At 58.8% G+C, this 21,280-nt stretch overlaps 1 protein-coding gene across 1 annotated transcript in view; it reads right to left on the reverse strand.

Moving 5' to 3' along the window:
* RIPOR3 (RIPOR family member 3) overlaps positions 1-20,830 on the reverse strand; it is a 60,972-nt gene extending 40,142 nt beyond the window's left edge. The window contains exon 1 of the mRNA XM_028524567.2: positions 20,231-20,830. Coding sequence (XP_028380368.2) covers positions 20,231-20,233 — 3 coding nt within the window. The 5' untranslated portion in view covers positions 20,234-20,830. The remainder of the gene's footprint in view (positions 1-20,230) is intronic.
* Positions 20,831-21,280: the final 450 nt, after the last annotated feature.

The raw sequence follows: 21,280 nt of genomic DNA on the forward strand, positions 1-21,280 counted from the left end.
CCCTGGGGGTTGTTGGAAGGGGTCACCATGAGAAAGGACACACAGAACTTAGCCATCTCTGGCACAGAATAAATGCTGCCATAGATGCTGCCTATCTTTACAGGTTAAATAGATGCAATTGTTATGCCTTCTTGTTCCCATTCCACTACTCTCATAAGCATTTTTCAATGACAAAACCTATTGCAGGGCTGCACTGACGTTATTTTTTTAACTGTTCCCCGTGGATGGGGATACAGGTTGCTGCCACAAGTTCAAGAAAGCTGCTGTGACAAACTTCTCTGGACTCCAGTCGAGGTCTGCATTTGAGGGCCTGTCTGTAGGGTGAGCGGCATGAATTCCCAGAAGTGGAATTATTGGGTCAATGGTAGGAATGCCCCCAAGAACCTCGGTATATCACATCACACTTCGCCCTAGGAGTTCTGTCCAGACAGATTGCCCACAGGCGTCTCAGCTGCTCTGAGGGTTGTGCCCTCGCCGTCCTTGCTGATTTCACAGGCAAAGTGTCATCTCGGGTCCTCAATTTGCATTTTTAAAAATGTCACTCAGTATTTTTCTAAGACTGATTTTATCAGCCACAATCTGTTGCATGTTTACTATATATCGCCAAGCACGGGCTTAGGGCTCCTGCTAAACCACCTTAATCACACTCGGGGTCAGAAGTGAAGGCAGGGTCTTAAACAGACCTTTGCACACTGGTGTTCACAGCAGCACCATTCACATTCAGCAAAACGCAGAACGACCCAAGTGCCCGCCAACAAGTGCGTGGACAAACGAAATGCCGTACAGGCCTACGACGGAGCAACGCTCGGTGTGGAAAAGGAAACGAATTCTGACACACGCGACAGCGCGGATGAGCCTGGGAGACGTGCTCGGTGAAGGGAGCTGGTCCCAAAAGGACCAGCGTTGTGCGGCTCCAGCTCCATGAACTTCCTGCAACAGTCCGACTCTCAGAGACAGAAATCGGAAGGGGAGTTAGCGTGGTCCGAGGGAAGGGGGGTGAGGGTTGCTGTTTACGGGGACAGAGTCCACTTGGGGAGACGAAAAGATTCGGAAGGAGGTGATGATGGCGGCACAACAGCTCACAAGTGCGTGATGCCACAGAACCGTCCACTTCAACATGGTTAAAGTGGCCAGCTGAGCCCTGGCTGGCATAGCTCAGTGGATTGAGCGTGGGCTGCAAACCAAAGCATCGCAGGTTTGATTCCCAGTCAGGGCACATGCCTGGGTTGCAGGCCACGGCCCCCAGCAACCGCACATTGATGTTTCTCTCTCTCTCTTTCTCCCTCCCTTCCCTCTCTAAAAATAAGTAAATAAAATCTTTTTTAAAAAATGGCTAGCTGAATGGTACGCATGCTTTACCACAATAAGAAAAATCTGAATCGACCTTTTAGCCATGCTACAAAATACATGTTATTGTGACCCTCCCCGCTTTTAAAGATGACAAAAACTGCGGCTCGGAGAGGAGAAGCCCATTCCCAGAGCCACACAGCTTCCAAGGAGTAGAGACAGGTTCAGATGCTGGGCCGAACCCCTGAAGGCGACACCACCCTATGAGACTCTGTGGGCGCAGGGGTCAGAGGGGAAACCCCAACCAGATGGAAGGCAGCACGTGCGGCTCGAGAGACCCGGGGCCGGACTCTGGAGCTGCTGGCCCTGGAGGCTTCGAGTTCAGTGCTAAATTTATTCTCTCAACTCCTTGTGGGTTCTAAATACGGCCAAACAAGTTCCTCCAGCCTAATCGATGACGTGGGTGCCTCGTTTTGAAGATCAAACCCTTTTCCTGGTACGAGAGCCATAACATAATGCGACGTTTGTTTGGAGCAGCAGTGTGTCAGCACCCATCTGGACGGAGCCTGGGCTCGCTGATGGCGGACACGTGTGGCCGGGAACTGCTTTCCCGGGGGACGGGGGGTGGGTGCAGCCGTTCCCCAAACCCCAGCCCGAGTTCCTCCTCCTCCCTCGCGAACCTGAAGCGGAGCCTCGGGAAATAGGCAGAAAACTCTAACCCGAGCCAAATGGAACATTTTCCCGGAGTTACTCATCCAGGACGAAATATTCTCGTTAGAGCGTCTCCAGGCCAGGGAGGGATGGCAGGGTCCTGGGGGACTCACTGGCGGAGGCCCCACTCCTCTCAGAAGGCATCGGGGTGGCCAACTGGTCCACAGCCCTTCTCAGACAGGCTGCCTCCACTGAGGGGGAGCGGGCGGGCACATGACCCTCGTGGTCTGGCCACTGAGGACTGAACAAGCCTTGGACACCAGACCCAGGACAGACCACCCACTCACTGGCCAGAAACATACAACTTCTGGTGCTTGGCCCCAAAGGGCGGACCTAGACACCCTATTTCCTCCCTTGGGAATGCAAATCAAGAGACACCGGACATTCTAATTGGTCCAGACACCTGAGTGGAGGGACACGGGTATTTGGAGGTGGACTGGCCATGCTGGGTGACACAAGCACACAGATGTATGTGGGGGACGGCCGGTGCCGGCACTCTGGGGGAGCAGTGACAGTGTTGAGTGGCTGGATCAAACTTCACCTGAAGCCTACACTACCGCTGGACTTCTGAAATTCATTTTATTAGATTTTTCTGGGGTTTGATGTGTTTTTTTAAATAACCAAGAGGAAATCTCGAAACCCTTCCAAAGCATTCCTTTTTTCTACTTGGAATTATTAGAGTAGATTTCTGACCCACAGAACCGTACCCCAGACCACACCAACGCAGGCAGAAGCCCTTTGGGAGGGTCTAGGATTCAAAGCAGTGTCCCCGCACGTCCCAGTGACGAGCTCCCCTTTCCTGGTCTGAAGCCCTTGGAGGAGGGACAGGAGGTTAGGCCTTCGCTGCAGGAACACGCTGTCCTCACGACGACCCTTCTGCGCCCCAGCGCTGCTGTTATCAGAGTCTCTCCCGAGGCCGGATACAGGGTGAAGCCAGGAACTCCTGAGGCTGAAGGGCAGGTCAGGGGCCTGGGAGCGAAGGAGCTGCGAGTGGGCAGGAGCGCCTGCTCTTTCCCTGGGGCCCCCGCGGCCCAGCTGCTGTGCACAGCGGGTTTAGTTGACCGTGGGGACGAACAGCACACCCTTGACAGGCCATAACCCCGGGCAGGGCACTTCCCGGGGTAAACCGAGTCTCATCGAGACGAGGCAACTTGTCTGTGACTGGTGGCTCTGGGATTTGAACCGGTGTCCAATGGACTCCAAGCGTGGCCCCTTTTCCCATATGGGCCCTCGAGTTTCCCGCTCAGCTGGCTTTGCAATCGGCAGCCCTTCCAGACGTCCCTCAGTGGCCGCAAGGAGCTGACTGCTGATGAGGAAAAGAAGCTGAGCTGCAAACCGGACTCTCTCCCTCCGGCCTCTGCCAGACCCACCGGACGCGTGGGTGTGTCCAGCCCACTTAGGGGCCTCTGCTATAGTCGTCAGTCAGGGCGGCCTTGGGGGGGACCAGATCTCCCGAGAAGGGGAAAGCCAAAAAGAATTAAAAGTAGATTTCCAAAAGGAAATAAATAAGCAATAAGGATTTGCCACATCTGTGAAACTGAGCATTGCTTCAGAGCCAGGCGCTGGGCCCGGGTTCGAGCCCAGGTGGTGGCCATATAGGCACAGCCATCAGGACTGCAGGGCCGCCCCCGGGGGAGCTGCTGGAGGCGTCAGGGCCCAGCACCTGTAGGCGGCTCTTCGTCTCCGGCGCACCCAGGACCCGCCTCTCAGACGCCCAGCGGTACGTCTGTCTGCCGCTGGCTGCCTGCCGTTCCTCGGGGGCCCCAGGCGAGTCGTCTGAACCGGAGCCACGATACGGATTTGCGTCCTGGTCCCATGTTCTCTGGCTGTGCGACTTACATTTGGGTAAGTCGATGCTCCTCTCTGGGCCTCAGTTTTCTCACCTGTACAATGGGGGGCTTGTGCTCGGCCGGAAGTTCTCACACTGCTGATTGCATTTGTCTTTGGGCCATGAGCTCCACGGATGGTGTCACAACGGGCATGTAGCAACGTTATTCCGCCTCCACGGTGCGGTGTACACCCTGTGCTTTCGGATCCCACCCAGCCCCGCTTGCTCGGAGCTGCTGCTGGCGCAGCGTGCTTGCTAGTTAAGTGGCCCACGCTCTCTGCTTTGTTCCTCTGCACAGTGGCTGCCAGCCGTGAGTGTGGCTCCGTCAGAACGAGGGTCAGGCTGTCCTCACTTGGAGGTCGGTCTGTCCTGCCTCCACTGTGACCCCCTCTCCCAGCCTCTGGTTCAGCGTCCATTGTGGGAAGTAACCCACCTCCTCTCTAGGGCCGTCTGGTGCATTTGAACTGAGAGGATGCAGCAAAGCTCCTGGCCTTGGGAGAAGCACGTGGCGAGCCCTGTGGAGCAACTGGCTCCTGGAGGTCAGGACAGCCCTCCGTCCCTTCCTTCCGCCCAGTGGTCAGCGGGCTCCTGGGCTCCTGCTTTCTGACGGACTGGCTGTGGCTGAGCTGGGAGAGTAAGAGCCACCAAAGGCCTTACTCTCTGCTTTCTGGCTTCTCTTGACTGACTGCCAGCCATCTCTTCTCTGCTCCAAGACAGCCCTGGCCCCCAGCCCCAGAGGGGACCTGCCTCAGTGTCACCCCCATTGGAGAATGGGGTTTTGGTAGAGCATGTTACCGGGTCTTACTGTATTTAAGGCAGGGCAGCCAAAGCCCCCGGAGATCTCTGTGGATGGACACATGGTTTGCAGGTGGGTTCCCTGTGCGTCGTCCGGCCTGTGTGCTTGCCGGGCCATGCTCAGCCCCGGGCACTACTCTGAATGAGAGCCAGGTCAGCGGCCAAGCCTTCCGGCTTCCCTCTGACCTCAAGTCTATTTCTGAGCCATGTGCAGCAGCTGCCTGGAGTGGACACCTCCCCCGAGGGACAGCCTCTGGTGGATCAGGCAGACCCCCACGGGAACGCCGGGAGGGGCCGGTCCCTGCGTGATGCTGGGCAGATCACACCAACACCCAGAGCTTTGGTGTCCCTGTCTCCGTCGGCTCAGAGCAGATGTTACAAATTGGGGTTGGCTCATGTTCTGACAGCGGCTGGTGGGCACGGGCTGCTCCATGCAGAGCTGAGATGGATTCTCAGGCTGCGTTTTGCTCACCAGGAAAGGGGGCTCTTTGACTGACGGGCACTCCCCGCCACGCACTGAAGGCTGGGCAGGAACGGTGTGTTTGGTGCCACGTACCGGCCACCCCAACCCGGACGCTCTGTAAGGTCCCTCAAGGTTTGAAATGGCTCGGATCCTTAAGAGCTCATTGGATCACACAGAGTTTAAGAAGAGCTCTCTGTAGATTTGAGCTTTTCTCTGACAGCACCCCAGGTTCCTCAGGGTCAGGGATCCGTTCCCACTCTTCAGCACACAGCACGGGGGCCCACTCAGGCCACCAGATGGGACAGCTGCAGTGACGGGCTCAGCCCAGGAAACCTCCTCCAGGCCTGGTCACTGCAAATCAGCCCTAAGACCCTCCCACCCCCAGCCACCCTGCTGGATCCAGCCATACCTGAAGCTCAACCTAATTCTGCGCTTTTAAATTCTGGGAGCCAGTGCATTGTCTTTCTTGTTGAGCCAGGATGAGTCAGAGTCTCGTCACTTGTCACTCAAAGAGTCCGGATATGCACAGATTGGTTTTTTCCCCCAGTCAGGCCCAGAACGGGCACCAAAGAGGGTTTGGCTAATAACGGCAGTGAGAACATCTGGGACTTTGTTTTTGTTTTGTTTTGGTTTGTTTTTTCTTTTTTTGACCCAGCCAAGTCAAGAGGCCTAGAATGCAGACAAAAGACATGAATTTCTCTAACAGTAGAAACCTGGGAGACCCCTTCCGAGGGCCTCTGCTTCGGATGGGTGGAGTCGAAAAGGAGGTGCATTGTCTGGAACTTCCTTCTCTTCTCCCCAAAGTTTTCATGATGCTCTTTCCTTAGCTTCCTGGGGCCACTGACTCTAGCTTGGTTAAAGTCTGTTTAAAAACATCGACATAAATCATAAATCCCAGGAGAGGGACCATTAACCACCGAGCAGTCAAGTTAATATCCCTGCACCCCCATCTCCTGCAGTTAAATGGACCAGAACCTCCACCCCACCCCCGGAGGAGCCTTCCCGGCCTTGTCCTACAGCATTTCAAAATTGGGGCCCTGCTCTGCGTTCTGAGCACAGCCTCTCCCCGGCTCAGCTCACCGGCCTGGCTCCTTCACAGGGAGGGGTCGTGACATGGAACTAACAGCGCTGGGCGTGTCTGGCTTCTGACATTTCTTCTGGAACAAATTCTTCCCTGCTCCTTCCCTCTCCTCCCAGTCTGGGAACCTGAAAGGCACAGCCCCCGCGGGAGAACAGGGGAGGCTTTGGAGTCACATAGACCTGGGAACGAACCCTAGCCTGACTCACTCGAGCTGTGTCATCATGGACAAGTTGTTCACCTGCTGAGCCTCAGTTTTCCTTTCTGTAAAATGGGGATAAGGCTACCCGCTGTAGGGCCGATGCTGAGGATTCGCCTGTACAACGGCTGACTTAGTAAATGGGAGTTATAGGAGTAATACGCATGTCATTCTTGTTTTGGTCCCCATGGCGGGAAGGAAGAAGGGTGGAGGAGAGAGAGAGAAGGGTGTTTGGGACGACCTCAGAACTTCTGCGCCATTCCACCGTGAGGGCGGGCGGTCATGACCTCCCCGGCCACCCTAGTTGGGGACTCACCCTTTTCAGCACGCCGGGTCGGCCCCTGGGAGCTGTCTGCTTCACCCTTCATCCCATCTCTCTCTTCCCCACGGGGGGAAGCAGAGGCTGGGCCTCTGCCCCAGACCCCAGAGCCTGGTGGCAGGCCCTGAGCTGTGGCAGAAACTCTGACCACCGGGTCTGTGGGACTTGGTCACAGCGGCCGGACCCAGCTGCAACCATCATCACACACCCTCGTTGCTCTTGCTGTCCCCCGTGGGTGCCATGGGCACAGCCACGACCGATTGAGCATGTGATCGTGTCTGCAGCAGGGAAAAGTCTGGAAACCATCCCAGTGCCTTCCTCTTGGCCTTTCTGGGTGACCACCCTCCCCTCGTGGTCCCCAGACACCCCCCTGCCGGGGAAACCCAGACACGTCCAGGGACCCCGGAGCTGCGCTGTGGCCACTTTCAGTTCCTCTCGATCAAAACAGATTTTCCCACGAGACAGTAGGCTAGAAGCCACCACAATGAGAAAGCATTTTTTAAAAGTCCATCAGCTCCCGATTGACAGGGGAGAGGCACGGAGTGTCCCCAAACTGCCGAGAAGGTAGAAAGGTCCTCCCTTCTGACCCAGCACACGCAGGGGCGCACACGGAGAAGGGAGGGCGCCGGCTCCGCCCCTCTTGGCTTCAGCCCGGAAGGGACAGGAGCGTGGAGGAGGGTAGTGGAGAAAAGCATGGACGCGGGGCTACCTGGTTCAAACCCCAGCTCCGCCACTTACGGGCTGTGTCACCGTGAGCAAGTCCCTTTGCCTCTCTGTGCCTCCCCCTCCCCGTCCGCACAGCGGGACCGAGAGGAGCCCCTCCCAGAGCCGCTGTGAGGATCCGACGAGTTCATGTGTGAGGTGCTCAGAATGGGCCTGGGTGGGTAACGGATAACAGGCATTCGGTGTGTGTGCTATTTCTAGGTATCCGTGTTTTTGTTTTTGTTTTTTTTTAAAGAGTAGTTTCTTTTTTAACTTTATTTTTTAAAGATTTTATTTATTTATTTTTAGAGAGGGAAGGGAGGGAGAAAGAGAGAGAGAGAGACATCAATGTGTGGCCGCTGGGGGTCATGGCCTGCAACCCAGGCATGTGCCCTGACTGGGAATCGAACCTGTGATGCTCTGGTTCGCAGCCCGCGCTCAATCCACTGAGCTATGCCAGCCAGGGCTGGTACCATGTTTTTTATGCAAGCTGAGTCAGCTCCAGAGGCAGGGCTTTGTGCTGCCCCTCTGGGGGCTCGTGAAGGAAGCTGCGTGCATTGGGATCCGTGGCCACCAGTTTGGGGCGGGGACCCTGGAGGTGCAGTGGGTTGAAAGGAAGGGAACTCTGATGCTCCGCCTTCCCGGGCTCCCCGGGGTTCCCCATCGGCCAGGATGGGGCTCCACAAGTGCCTGCTTAAGTGGGGACACACAGCTAGGGGGAGGGGCAACATGACTGTGGCAGGGGCTGGTGGTGGCAGCCGGGGGCGGGGCCAGAGGCAGCAGAGAGGAGAGGGCCTGAGCCAGGGTGGAGACAAGTGCGCCAGGCAGGGCTCCAGGCCCTGAGCTCCTCCAGCCACTGGTGTGGCCAGAGAGATGGGCACGACCAGGCAACAGACACGGCTGCGGACCCGGCTGGTCCCCACACTGGGGCGTATCACCGTCAGCACACCTCGGGCACACAGGCCCGATGACGCCGTTGTCGTGGAGAGAGGCGGAGTCGGGACGGGAGTGGACCTAGACTGAGCATTCCCTAAAGGCCCCAAGCACTGGGTCCGATCAGACCGACGGGATTACACTTCACCTGGTGTTTTTCCGTGTTGCCCTCGGACTGGGGTTTGTGAGAAAGCTCAGATCAATTATAGGAAATAAAGGAAAGACGTTTCTGTCCACCTACGCAGGTGACAGTGCCTGTCCATGGGCCCCATGTCAGTCACGAGGGGGGGGTGCTCCTGGGGGCGAGACCCACACCGCGTGTCCAGCACTGTGTCTGGAGCATAAGTCGGTGACCTGTGAACATCCACGGGAGAGGCGAACGCCTGTGTCAGTTCTGACTCTGATCCGCAGCAGACGGGGGCCGCTCTGGGCCTGGGGAGGGAGAACTCTTTTCCCCACGTCCTCAGGGGCATGGCTTTGGGGTCAGGCCCAGCTGGCTTCAAACCCTGGCTGAGCCCCTGTGTGGGCAGCCTCCTGGTGGTCACACCCTCTTACGCGTGAGTGGACCTAGTGACTTAGTTCTAACCAGTGGAATAGGACAAAGGGATGGAATGTCATCTCCCCAACCAGGTTGTAAAAGACAGTGACATGCCCAGGCCGGGTGGCTCAGTTGCCTGGAGTGTCAGCCTGTGTGGCAGAAGGTTGTGGGTTCAAATCCTGGTCAAAGCTGGTATGGGAGGCAACCAATCGATGTTTCTCTCATCAACGTTTCTCCCTCTCCCTCTCCCTAAGATCCATTAAAAAGCATGTCCTCTGGTGAGGATTAACAAAGGACAGTGACTCAGTGCTCTACCTGCACACACACGTGCACGGACACCCCTCCCTGGCCTGCTCACTCTGACAAAAAGCAAGCTGCCGTGCTGGGGAGGCCCCCGGGCCACGGGCCCACAGGGACTGGCTCCCGCCCGTGTCACGGAGCAAACCTGGAAGCAGATCCTGCCCCCGCTGGACCCTGGGCTGGCCGAAGCCCTGCTGACAGCCTGGCCATGGCCTGCGGGAGGACCCCGCAGCAGAGCACCCACCCAAACAACACCCAGGCCCCCCGACCTACAGAAACTTCTGCTCGTGACACTGCTTTCAGCTGCTGGGTCTCGGGGTCCTGTGCGAGGCAGCAGCAGACCACGCAGACAGCTCTGCACCCACGGACCAGCTACTTAGCACTTAGGTGTGGACCCTCATCTAAAAGGGGGTGATAAGCACACCCTTCCACCGCAGAGGTGCATTGCAAGGGCTGACGAGATGAGTGAGTGAATGGATGGATGGATGGATGGATGAATGGATGGGGACCCTGGCTGGAGAAGGGAGACAATCACAGGTTCAGGAAAGAAAACCCACGCGGCAGGTTGGGATGAAGCTGTGAAGAGCTCTCACCGAGCAGCCACCACAAAGGCCAAGAGCCCGTGTGTGCCCCCCCGGCCGGGTCCCTCACCACGGGAAAGCCCTGCCCCCTTCTCACCACACCAGCCAGCTCCTCCTGGGGCTCCCAAGGACCAGCGCTCAGAGCTGCCAGGATGCTCGGCATCTTCGCCACCCCCACGCTGTGTTCTGCTGTCCCTTCTTCATGGGTTACGCTCCCCAGGGGGCTGCTGTGGCCCGAAAGCTGGCCGGGCTTGGCGCCACCAGGACAAACAAGCCGAGAGCCACGGCATCTGACGGCCCCAGAAACTGACCCCGTGGGAAGGCTGCCGCCAGCTGGCATGAGTGCCGTGACCTGGCCACGGCCGCTGGGCCGTCCGTCCTGGGGGTGACGGCGACAAGGGGGAGGGGTCAGACTCCAGGCCTCGCATGGTAACAGATGCCTGACTCTGAGTCGGGAGAATAACCTTAGACTTGGACTTGGGTGTACATCACGGGACCTGGCGGCCCCAGGAAGCTCACATCCAGCCCTCCCTGCCCAGGTCTGTGTGCGCCCCAGGCTCCGGCTGGACCCACCATGCTGAACCTGGCCTGACTGCCCGTAGCGGTGCACACCTGTCCCCATTTCCTCTGGGGCTGGAGCTACCTGGGCAGAAGGGCCCCCGGGGCCCCGGGGCCGTGGTGTGTCCTTGCGTCACCCCTGAGTTGGGGATGCGAATCGGACCCTCGATGCCCATGCGCGTGGGGACTGCTGGGCAGCCCTTGGGCAGCATGCCTGCAGCAGGTCGAGGTCTGGGGGTAACTTCGGCTCCCCTCGTGTGTCCTCCCCACCCCAGCTGATCCCATAGCCTCTCGGATGCTGGGCAGTTGGCCACCCACGCTGGGTGACAACCGACATCAGTGCTGGCCTTCCCATTGCCCTGAGGGACAAGTGCTAGAAGCAGGCTCCTGCCCGGGGTGCACCGGGCGAGTTGGGAGCCTGGGCCCTGACTCAGACAGGAGCTTCTCTCTTTTCTCAGCTCCGGCCCTCTCTGGGCGCCATCAGCAGCGCCCCCTCACCACCATGACAGTGACAGCCGGCTGCAATGAAACTCACTCTGTGCCATTAGCTCAGGTCCCCCCCCCACACACAAAGCCCCCACCCCGCAGGTAGATTATGCTATAACCCCTATTTGGCACAGGGCCAGCCAAGGGCCCGCTGGTCAGTGGAGCAGGCAGGATTTGAACCCAGGCGGTCTAGCTTTGGGGCCGCGCTCTCTGCACGGTGGCTGGCTCCTCCACGCGGGCCAGCACGCCCCGCCCCCCAGCAAAGCTCTGCGGGCTGGCTTTGTCCTCTGGGAACTCCTGTTCTCCCCGGGGGCCTCCGACCCACTCGCTGGCCGAGGGCAGGCTCCCGGCTCGCCCTGCTGACACAACGACTGTTTCTTGGCCCCGAAGCCACAGTTGTTGGAAACCATAATCCTTCCTTCCCGGCTGTGAGCTCAGGGCTCCAGGAGGCTCCGAATGCACACGTCCCTCATTAGCCAAAGCGAGTTCTTTCCTCGGCCGCGACCCAGGCGTGTTAAAATGTAAACTGCCGTATGTCACGTGGCGGCAGGCTCATTTGTCTCTGTCAGGCCCCACCGGGCCCCTCCCCCCTCTCCCTGTCCTGCTGGGACGGTCTGGGCCGGGTCTGGCCCGAGAAGTCCAGGCCTGCGGACCCAGCACAGTGGAGCGCTTTCTGAGCCTTTAATAGTGTTGCCTCAATGTCGAATAAATCACACCTTAATGGGCCATTTCTCAATGTGTAGCCCCAAGTCAAGACTCCTAACATGTTACCACCAGCTGCCGGGGATGAAATGGGTGCCTCTGGCGCCCTCTTCCACACACATGGGGGGGGGGGGGTCCCGTGGCTTCCTACCCACAGGAGAGCCGGCACCAGGGGCCTGAGGCAGAACGCAGCTTCGTGTTTGCCACTCGACAGACCACACTCCTCCCCCACCCCTTTAGACAGCCCCTTGGGAGGGGGCACGTGTCTGCCGAGAGGTGTGGGCCCGGAGAAGCCCGTCTTGGATGGCTGGGATTCTGGGACAGAAAGTATGGCAACGCCACGCTCTTGGAATGGGATCGGAGGGTCTTGAAACCTTACCAGCGTGGGAGTCAGAAAGAAAAGGGTCTGGACCCCAGATTGGCTAGGCACCAGCTGTGTGGCCTCGGGCAAGTCGGTCCACCTCTCTGGGCCTCAAACAAGTCATCACGGACCCCACTTCACAGGTGGTGGAGAGGGCCGAACAGGAGAACGTGCTGCGGGGGTCCTGAGGTCAGAGGAGGGTCAGCAGCCGCTGACACTTATTAAGTGGTGTCGTGAACTGAGCCGTGTGCCCCGAACAGGCGTGTCTCCCCAGAGTCTTAGAACGTGACTCTCTTTGGACACGGAGCCTTTGCACGTGGAATTATTAAGAGGAGGTCGTGCCGGATGAGAGCTCTCGGCCCAGTCGATGCCCTTCGACAGGCCTAGTTCATCCCGGGATTTACCCTATCTGGCTTTGCTTTTGTTTTTGTTTCTTCAATCTGCTGCTAAGCAGTAGAATGGGATGGGGGTGGGGGTGGGGGGGAAGCAGCAAAATACAGGCACCACGACGCTTGAGATGCGGCCCAGCAGCAACGATCCCTAGGCCGGGTCAGGAGTGTTTTTCCAGCAGGAAACCAGAACAGTTCATCTGAGTTCCTTCACCTTTTGTCCAAAGATGCAAAAATGCCAGAAATGTGCAAGGGCCTCGGTCACTGAGGGATCCTGGATCTGGGCCCCGCAGTCCACTTCCTGCACAGGGCCGAGGGGTCAGGGCGAACGAAGACCACTTCCCAGAGAGTCGGGACAGCGGGTCAGCGCCTGCCGCTGGGCCGCGGCCTGGACACAGGATGCGAGGCGAGGCTGCCGGCTCTGGGCACCGGTTTTCTTCACTGTGCGCTGGGGGCAACAAGGCCCAGTCTGTCGCTTTGCAGACATCAGCTGGAGCAGGTGACAGCCGCAGGTCACCCTGGGCTACTTTTCTCTGGCCTCCCTAAGGGTTAGCAACACGAGGCTTGGGCCTTTCTCTGTCTTTGAGTCCCCCAGGCCCCGCTTTATGACACGCGCACTGGGACTGTGGGTGAATCCATTTGTGTCCACACGGCACCGACGGCAGCTCGGCGGCACACCGGCTTCTGGGAGGTTATCTACGGCCATCAATGCTGAGGCAGAGTGGTACAGGCAGGAGCCGCCATCCACTGAGGCTTTGCTACATCCAAAGTGTTGTGCACCTTCCCTCACTGAATTCTCACAGCAAACCGGCTTGATACGTAACATTAGAACCCGAGTTTTCCAGAGAAAGTGCAGCTCAGAGGGAGGAACTGGCTCAGGGCCCCACAGTTGGGCTGCACTCCCTTCAGACTCTGCATCCAAAGCAGATGCCGCTGCCCACGAGCACCCACAGCCCCGTGGGAGGCTGCAGGGAGACCCGGGCCCTCCCATAAATGTGGCATTCCTCCCACGAGCTTGGATTTCTAGTGCCCGGCGCAGGGTCAAACAAGTCATACATGGTACGCCACTGAGACCTCATAAAGCCTTCCCGAGCGGTTGTTACCATGATTATTTTCCTGTTCATGCAGGTGGGGACGCGGAGGCCCAGGGGGTGACAGAGGTGGTGGCCCGAACGAGCCAGGACTGAAACCTGGCCTTTCTGACTCCACATCTAAGGTTTTGCCTCCACCCTCTCAAAACAGGACTGGATGCCGTGGGTGTTAAGTCCATGCAGAGATAATCAAGGGTGTTGGGGGGGGTGGGAATCCTAGGGGGCTTCCTGGAGGAAGAGGATCCCAAAGCATGGACAGGACCCGGGAGGCACAGATTTCCTCTCTTCGGATCACCCCAGGGCATTTGCCAGGAGCCTGAGGGCTGGAGGGCCCCGCCCCAACCTTCTGAAACGTATCCCCTGGCGCCTCATTCCCCTGGGGACCTGGGAGGAATCTGTGCGGCCTCCCGCCCTGCCCCGCCGCACAGGTCTGTCTGCGTGCCAGACCTGCACGCAGGCCAGGGCTGGCCCTCCGCCCTGCGCACCCCGCTCCACTCTGCAGGCCGCAGGAAGGAAGGTCCAGTGCCAAGGCCATCTCGGGGCTCGCATACCTGCGGGGAGGGCTGGGGACCCAAAGCCACAGGCTGTTCAATGCGGCATTATGCTCGACCACAAAAGGCCGGGAGCCGATCTCACGTCCATCAGCAGGAGCCTGGATGAAGACGCGCTGGCCCAGCCGCTGAGGACTCCAGGGTCGGCCGAGGAACAGTGGGAGGGTCAAGAGCAGACACTAGGCTGACAGGTGGGAAAGACTTTACACATGGGCGGGGCAGGGGGGCGGGACTATGATCGCCACTTTAAAATGAGGAAACTGAGGCATGGCGAGGTCCAGTGCCTGGTGCCACCGGGTCGATGGCTAAAAACAGTGCACGCAGCTGGGATTTGGGGCAGATAATGAGCCTCAGGGCCACGCCCGGGGCCACTTGGCCACACGGCCTCCCGGCCTCTCTGTCGTGTGGATCTCCCTCCATCAGGAGCACCCCGGAATCTGGGAAAGAAGAGGAACGTGCAGCCAACCTTCCGCACTCCCCGGCCTGAGCTGTGGGGGGCGGGAGCTGGGGGAGCAGGTGTCACGGGAAGAGCCCCGTCTGAAACCGACTGTGGTAACTCAGATGCTGTGGTAGCCAACTCCTCTCTCCCGTCAGTTACAGCCCGCGGGGCCCACCGATCACTTTTATAGCTTTTCCTGGAGGCATGACAAGGAAAACGGAGTGATCCACGGGACCCCTTTCATCACTAACAGCCGGGCTCGCGGTCGGGGGTGGAGGAAGGAAAGAGAAATCCGTTTCCTCCCCACTTTGCGCTCGTCGACAGAACTCAAGGCCTGGGCGGCCAGCGTGCTGGTGTCGGGGAAAGCTGTTCTCAAGCAGAACTAATTGGCAACAGCAATGGAATTCCCCACCCCCCACCCTGCCAAAAAAAAAAAAAAAAAAGGCATGAGCATGCTTTATCCCTGGGAATTACCCTTCGGAATAGGTATTCCAGATGGGTGGTGTGCCTCTACCCTACTCGTGTGCGGCTGACAGTCTCACCCGGACGGGGCCAAAGGTGGCCCACGCTGGTCGCCGTGCAACCAGGTCGGCCTCGTTTGCAGGAAGATGCTCACGGAGGTGGAGGAGGCGGACCAGCCCAGCCCGGCGTGGGCATGGCTGTGCTGCCTCCCAGCATCACGGCCCTCCTCTAGGAGCAGCAGTGGGCTCTGGGCCCCCCAGATATCGGGGGTGGGGGTGGAACTGACTGCCCCCTCCCGCCCCCCGGCTCCCGATGTGACGGCCTTGGTGGGCTTAGGAGGGTGTCCTCCGGGGCTATTTCAGGAGCCAGCAGGTCAACCCCCCAGAAACAACAAGAGTACGAGAGAGAAACACTGAACGAGGCTTCTGGGTGGGAAAGAGAGTGCTGGCATTCTAGAGGTGCAGAGAGGGGGCGTGCACAGAACTCAAGGCAGCGGCGGCCGCCGGGGCAGGGAGCACAGAAGTGGGCACACGTGACTGTGGGAGCGTTGTTCTCAGTGGCGGCGGGCACACGGGTGCTTTTTGTTTCGTAAGCGGTTAGGCGAGGCTTGGACGGGAGGGGCAGAGCGCTGTTCCGGCACCTCTCTCAGGGCCTGATGACAAGGCGATGATGAGTCCAGTCCTCCCTGCGGTCCGTTTTTGGAGATCTTGAGGAAAGCTCTCTAGAACTTGATTGGGGACCAGGGATCTGTGGGGACCCCTCTCCCTGGGTAAGTGAGCAAAAGACCTTAGGCCGTGCCCTCTGTGGTTAACCGGGGACAAGCCTAAGGAGCCCCTGGGGAGTGGGGGTGTCCAGTGGTGTGTTCAGAGGGAACTGTGGTGCCCCCTCCCCAGGCTGCCACCCCCCCAGGGTCCTCCCTCCCCTTCGTGGGTGAGTCTGGAAGGCAATGCTGGGCACGGTCCTCTGCGGAGGGCTGCCGGCAGCACCGGGACAACACGGCGACAGCCAGCTGACCACAACACAATCCAGGCCCCACGATCTGCCTGCGTCTGGGTTTATCTGGGTGCAAGTCAGGAAGCGGGTGTCGTTTCCAGGGCCCTCCAGGCCCACCTGGGACAGAGGCCACATGAACGCCCCGGAAGCTGGGCCAGGTGGGTCTGACAGGCGCATCTGAAGATGCACGGTGTCGCAGGCTCTCACTGATATGCAAATGAGAGGTTGCTTGGTGAGTCAGCACAGGCGGCTAAAACAGGCACCCACCGCACCCACCACACCCACCGAGGGACCATGGCGTGCAGCCAGAGGTGCCTGGTGGCTCACGCAGGGTTCTCCCCAAAAGGCTGGCTGTCTTGTCACCCTTGGCAGCATCGCAAAGCAGTCATTTCCATAAGCACATACTGAGTGCCCACTCTGGGCAATGGGCATTTATTGAGTGCCTACTGTGGATCTCAGCGCTGAACAAAACAGGTGGGGAAAAGAAAGTCCCTGCCCTCAGGAAACTCACATTCTGGGGGACACTGAAGAAAAGGAAAAGATATAGTTTGCTGGATGGTAAATGGTAAGTGGTGGGGAGTGAGCCACGGGGAGATCTGGACAACGAGAGGTCCAGGAGGAGGGGAGGGCAAGTGCAAAGGTCCCGGGGCAGGACTGCCGCCTGGCGCGACCGAGGACAGCAAACACAGGGTGGGTGGAGAACGAGGGAGGCGAGGGCCAGACCCTGCGGGACCCTGTGGCCACAGCGAGGACTCTGTCCTTGGCTCTGGGTGAGGGGGGGCCAGGGCGGGGAGCAGAGGAGGGGCAGGGCCCATCTCCCTTTAAATGGACATGGCTGGCTGCAAGGGGACAGCAGACAGTCAGAGAGGCAGGGACCTCGGTGGAGAGGCAATGACAGTGGTCCAGAGAAAGCCACTGGGCCCTTGGAACGGGCCGGCGCCAGGAAGGTGAGAGCAAGCGGTCAGCCTCCGGTGACGGGCTGGAGGGACCGCCAATCCCATTTCTTTTCACTGAGCGGCGGAAGCAGTGGGGCCCCACACCTGTGTCTGGGGGTCATGAGAGCGTGAGACCTGGCTGGAAAGTGGAGACGTGGTCACCCAAAGGGGTTTCTTCCTGCGACCTCCCGGGACTTCTGCCACACCAGCATCGGGAGGGGTGGTTCAGGTCTCCGTGGGCTCACGGGGAAAACACCCAGGACACGTGGTGGAGTGGAAAAAGGAAGCAGCCGGCCCTGGCCAGGCAGTACGGTTAGTTGGAGCATCAACTCCTGCACCACAAAGGTCACGGGTTTGATCCCCAGTCCGGGCGCATACGGGAGGCGACTGATCGAGGTTTGTCTCTCACGTTGATGTTTCTCGCTAAATATATCTTAGGGTGAGGATTAAAGAAGAAGGAGAGGGAGAGGGAGAAGGAGAAAAAGGAGAAGAAAAGGAAGAGACAGGACAAAATGGAAAGTGATCTCATTTTTGAAAATTATGAATAGGGCCCTGGCTGGTGTAGCTCAGTGGATTGAGCGTGGGCTGCCAACCAAAGTGTCGCATGTTCGATTCCCAGTCAGGGTACATGCCTGGGTTGCAGGCCATGACCCCCAGCAACTGCACATTGATTTTTTTTCTCTATCTCTCTATCTCCTTCCCTTCCCTCTCTAAAAATAAATAAAATCTTTAAAAAAAAGAAAATTATGAATAGGAATGAAGGAATGATCTAGAAAAATCGGGACACCTGGCTCTTGATGACCTGGAGGGAAGATTTGAACTCAGGACTGCCCTTGCTCCCATGCAAACTAAAATGATAGTAAACCCCGTTTTTAGTCCTTTTTAAAACTGCTGTGGCACAGCTCCCCCCTGCCTGCCGCCACAGCACGCTTCTCTGAGCCAGTGTCCCTACCTGGGCCTCCTCCTTGGCCCGGACAGCGGGGGAGGCGGAACTTGGAAAGGAGAAGTATTTTCCTCTCGTGCTCGCTGGCTTGGGGGAGCTGGAAAGGGCCCACCTGGCTCCTAAAGTTCCTAAAAATAGAAATTTGTCTTCACTTTCCTATAGTTTTGGCTTCGGGGTCCCTTCTACTTGTGCCAAGATGCCGTCTGCATTAGCAAACTGTTCGCTGTGCATGAAAGTACAGGATGGCAGGGGCGAGGCCTGAGACGGAGTGGCGTGAGCGGGCAGCTGCCACGGACGGGCCGCCAGGGCGCCGCACGTGCGGACGACACCTCCTCCCCGGCCCCCCGGCCCCCCGGCCCTGGCATCGAGTCCAGTGATCCGAGCAGGGCAGGGCGGTTGGGCTGCTGGCTTGTTCCAGCCGAGAGGAGGCAGCTGAGGGAACTGTCCCAGGCCGGCAGTTTGAGTCCTGCTGGGTGAGGGCCGAGGGCAATCCATGACAGGACTTCCGAGACCCTGGGCACAAGTGTCCGTGGGTGCTGTGGAGCCAGCAGTGCGCTGGGAAAGGGTTAAGGACCAGAAAGTGTGTGTGTGTGTGTGTGTGTGTGTGTGTCTACAAATATATGCACATGCATGCATGCACATACACATACACTTAGGTGTATTACAGATTGCACTGGTATAAAGGACACAATTTACAGATAAAAAAATATATGATACGCTTTTTTGTAAACTTCGTATCACCGATTGAATCACACAGAATGTTTTCATTGATTTCCCCACCCCCTCGACTCTTCCACCTGCGGTCAGTCTACGGTTCTGCGGGTTACGCAGCTGCAGTTCTTCAGGAATGTTGGCTGACACTTCATTTTACTTGAAGGAGTAAGAACAACACGACCCAACAAAGAGCATGTTGCAACTTCACTTGTTTGTCAACGAAATGAGCAACTTCCTCAACTCGGGGTGCTGGTCACCATGTAACAGCTCAACAGAGCACAGACGTTTACATTTAATCTGCAAGATTAACCTTTTCTCCCTTACGGCCCGAATTCAGACAATGAACGAAACAATGAGCCCTGGATTGTGCTTGTGTGCCAATTCCCAAAGTGTAAATGTTTCTGAGGCGGCCGATATTGGGCTACCAGCTGCGCATCACCGAACATGGAATTGGGAAGAGACGCACGGGAGTGCACCGTGACCTGGTGTTTCTGCCAGGCAGCTACAGCAGATACCGGTACCCTTCGGAGCATCGATAATATGGATACGGTGACCGATCGTCCCAGTTTGCCCCGGGACTGAGGGGGCTTCTGGGACAAGCTAATCACCCCAGAGCTGGGACCACCACTCGGGTCTCGTCTTGAGCCCAAGGCAGAGCCGGTCCCTAAGAGGACAGGAGGTCTGAGTCAGTGCCGAACTGCTGTGCAGTGGAATTTTCCAGGGCAGAGGAAACAGGAGGCCACATCTGGGTGCCAGGACCTCCAGCTCTGCCCAGATGCCGGGCGCCCAAGGGACTTCCCTCCCGCTGTGAGCCTGTGGCCCGTTTCTTATCTCTTGGCTGCTGCCGGCCACAGCTGCAAGGACGTGTGTGCAAACAGCCCGTGATGATATTTGTGTGTGAATCCCCCGGGAGACGCGTGCGGAAAACACTGTATGTGTTTCACAATTCCGTTGCGTCCAGAGGAGCGGTGGGGGCCCGGGGTGATTCGAAACACATTTTGGAAACGGCGAAATGAAATGGGAACACAACCGGGTGGAGGCATGTGCCACTCTTCCTCCCCCCCGCAGCTCTCCCCACCCCCACCTGACACGAGCCCTCATCTCCCGCACCCAGGGGTCCCCTACAGCCGGGGGACAGCAAACGCAGCCGGGGACACGGGCACTGCTCACCCACGTTGGGAGCCCTTGCCCAGGACAGCGCGCCCGCTCCCTGGGCTGATGACGATACACAACCCAAGCAGCCGAAGGCCGCTCAGCCTGCTGCCTCTTCCTCTGTCGGACCTCCCGGCCTCCCTTGTCCAGATAACGCTCCCTCCTCCTTCACCCCTGCTCCCTGGGGCGATCCCAGACTCACAGAACCCGGAGTGGAGACTACTGGGGGTGGGGAGTCGAGTGAAAGTCAAGTCAGAAAAACCAAGGTCCGACTCTCATCACTGCCCCTGACCAGCTGTGTGACCCCGGGAAAGTCACTGCACCTCTCTGAGCCTCCGTTTGCTCCGTGTACACTGAGAAGAAGAAGAACCATGAGACCTACTCCGAGGGGGCCGGCGAGGATTCCCCACGCTGAAGTTTCAAACTGCCCAGCGCGGTGGCTGGCACTCAGCAGACACACCAGCAATAGCAGTCACAGCAAGAGCCCCTTAAAGATCGCCTCGTCCGACCACTCCCTTTTAGAGGCGGACGGAGGCCCAGAGAGGGAAAAGGACTTGCTCAAAGCCACACAGCAAGGTGCTGCCGTGCCATCTCAGCTCCCACAGACGCCCGCCCTTCACCGGCTGTGGGAGCTCGGGGCTGGAAAGCGAGGGCCGGCGCCCTGCTCGCCCCGCACCTCCCTCTAGCGTCGGGTCCCCGCACCCGCCGCTCCGCACTCACCATCGGCAGGTCTGGACTTTCAAGACCCCGTCACGCAATCCTCCTCGCAGCAGCCTGGCTGTCCGCTGAAGCCAGCGTGGGCGTGCATCCACCGCAGGGCACGGGGAGATGAGCCAGGGCTGCGGAAAGCCGGTCCAGAGGGGCCGCCCCAGCGATCGCCTCCCCGGAGCCCGGCGCCGCCGTCCCTGCCGTCTCCGCGGTGCCTCGGGGACCGGCGCGCTGGGGGCTCCGATAGTGCGGCCGGGCTCTTATCTGGCCTGTGTCAGGGCGCCGCAGCCGGCCGTGGAGCCTGGGTTCCAGGAAGCCCGCCTGGGGCGCCCCCAGCGGGCCCCGCTCCCCCGGATGCCGCCTGCTGCTCTGGACCCCGCCGATTGCCTGTCAGTGTCACTCCGAGCTCTGCCAGGGAGAATTCCATGCTGGCCCCCAGCAGGCGGGGCCCCCACCCCTTCACGTCCCACCCCCCACTCCCATCTTGGCAAGGGGACCGGGAAAGGCCGCGAGTTTCAAGTCCGCGCAGCGCTTGTGGTCCTGTCCCGAACTCTCCGCGATTAATCATGGAGCGTCTGATTTCTGCTTCGCCTCGGAGGGGGATGTGGGGACGCCTAGAAGTTTCTGTTTACTCCGTCCTGCACGGGGCTGCGTGCTAATCACAAACAGACAGCGACGCGGCCTCCCCTCCCCCCTCCCCCTCCTTCCTCTTCTTACCTTGCCACTTTCTCGTCCCCCGCCCCCCCCCCACGCCTTCTCCTGTCCCTCCTGCCTTCCCTCTTTGCCATCTGTCCCCTCCTCTGACTGCATCTGAGCCTCCACACACACCTTCCTCCGGTCCTGGGCTCCCCCCAAACCCCATGGTCCCCTCTGCACCACCCCCTTCTCCTAGGACGAGAATGGGCTCCGCCTTTTCCCTTTACATCTTAATAGTCTGTACTCAGCTTCTCTTCCTGTTCCCCCCCCCTTTTTTACAACCTAATTGTTTCAGGGTCTGCCCCCCCCCCCACACACACACATACACCCCTGTTACACTTGTGTGTGTAAGACTGCTGGAAGCTC

Source organism: Phyllostomus discolor, chromosome 9 (assembly GCF_004126475.2).
Source record: "Phyllostomus discolor isolate MPI-MPIP mPhyDis1 chromosome 9, mPhyDis1.pri.v3, whole genome shotgun sequence".
In the NCBI taxonomy this organism is placed as follows: Eukaryota; Metazoa; Chordata; class Mammalia; order Chiroptera; family Phyllostomidae; genus Phyllostomus; species Phyllostomus discolor.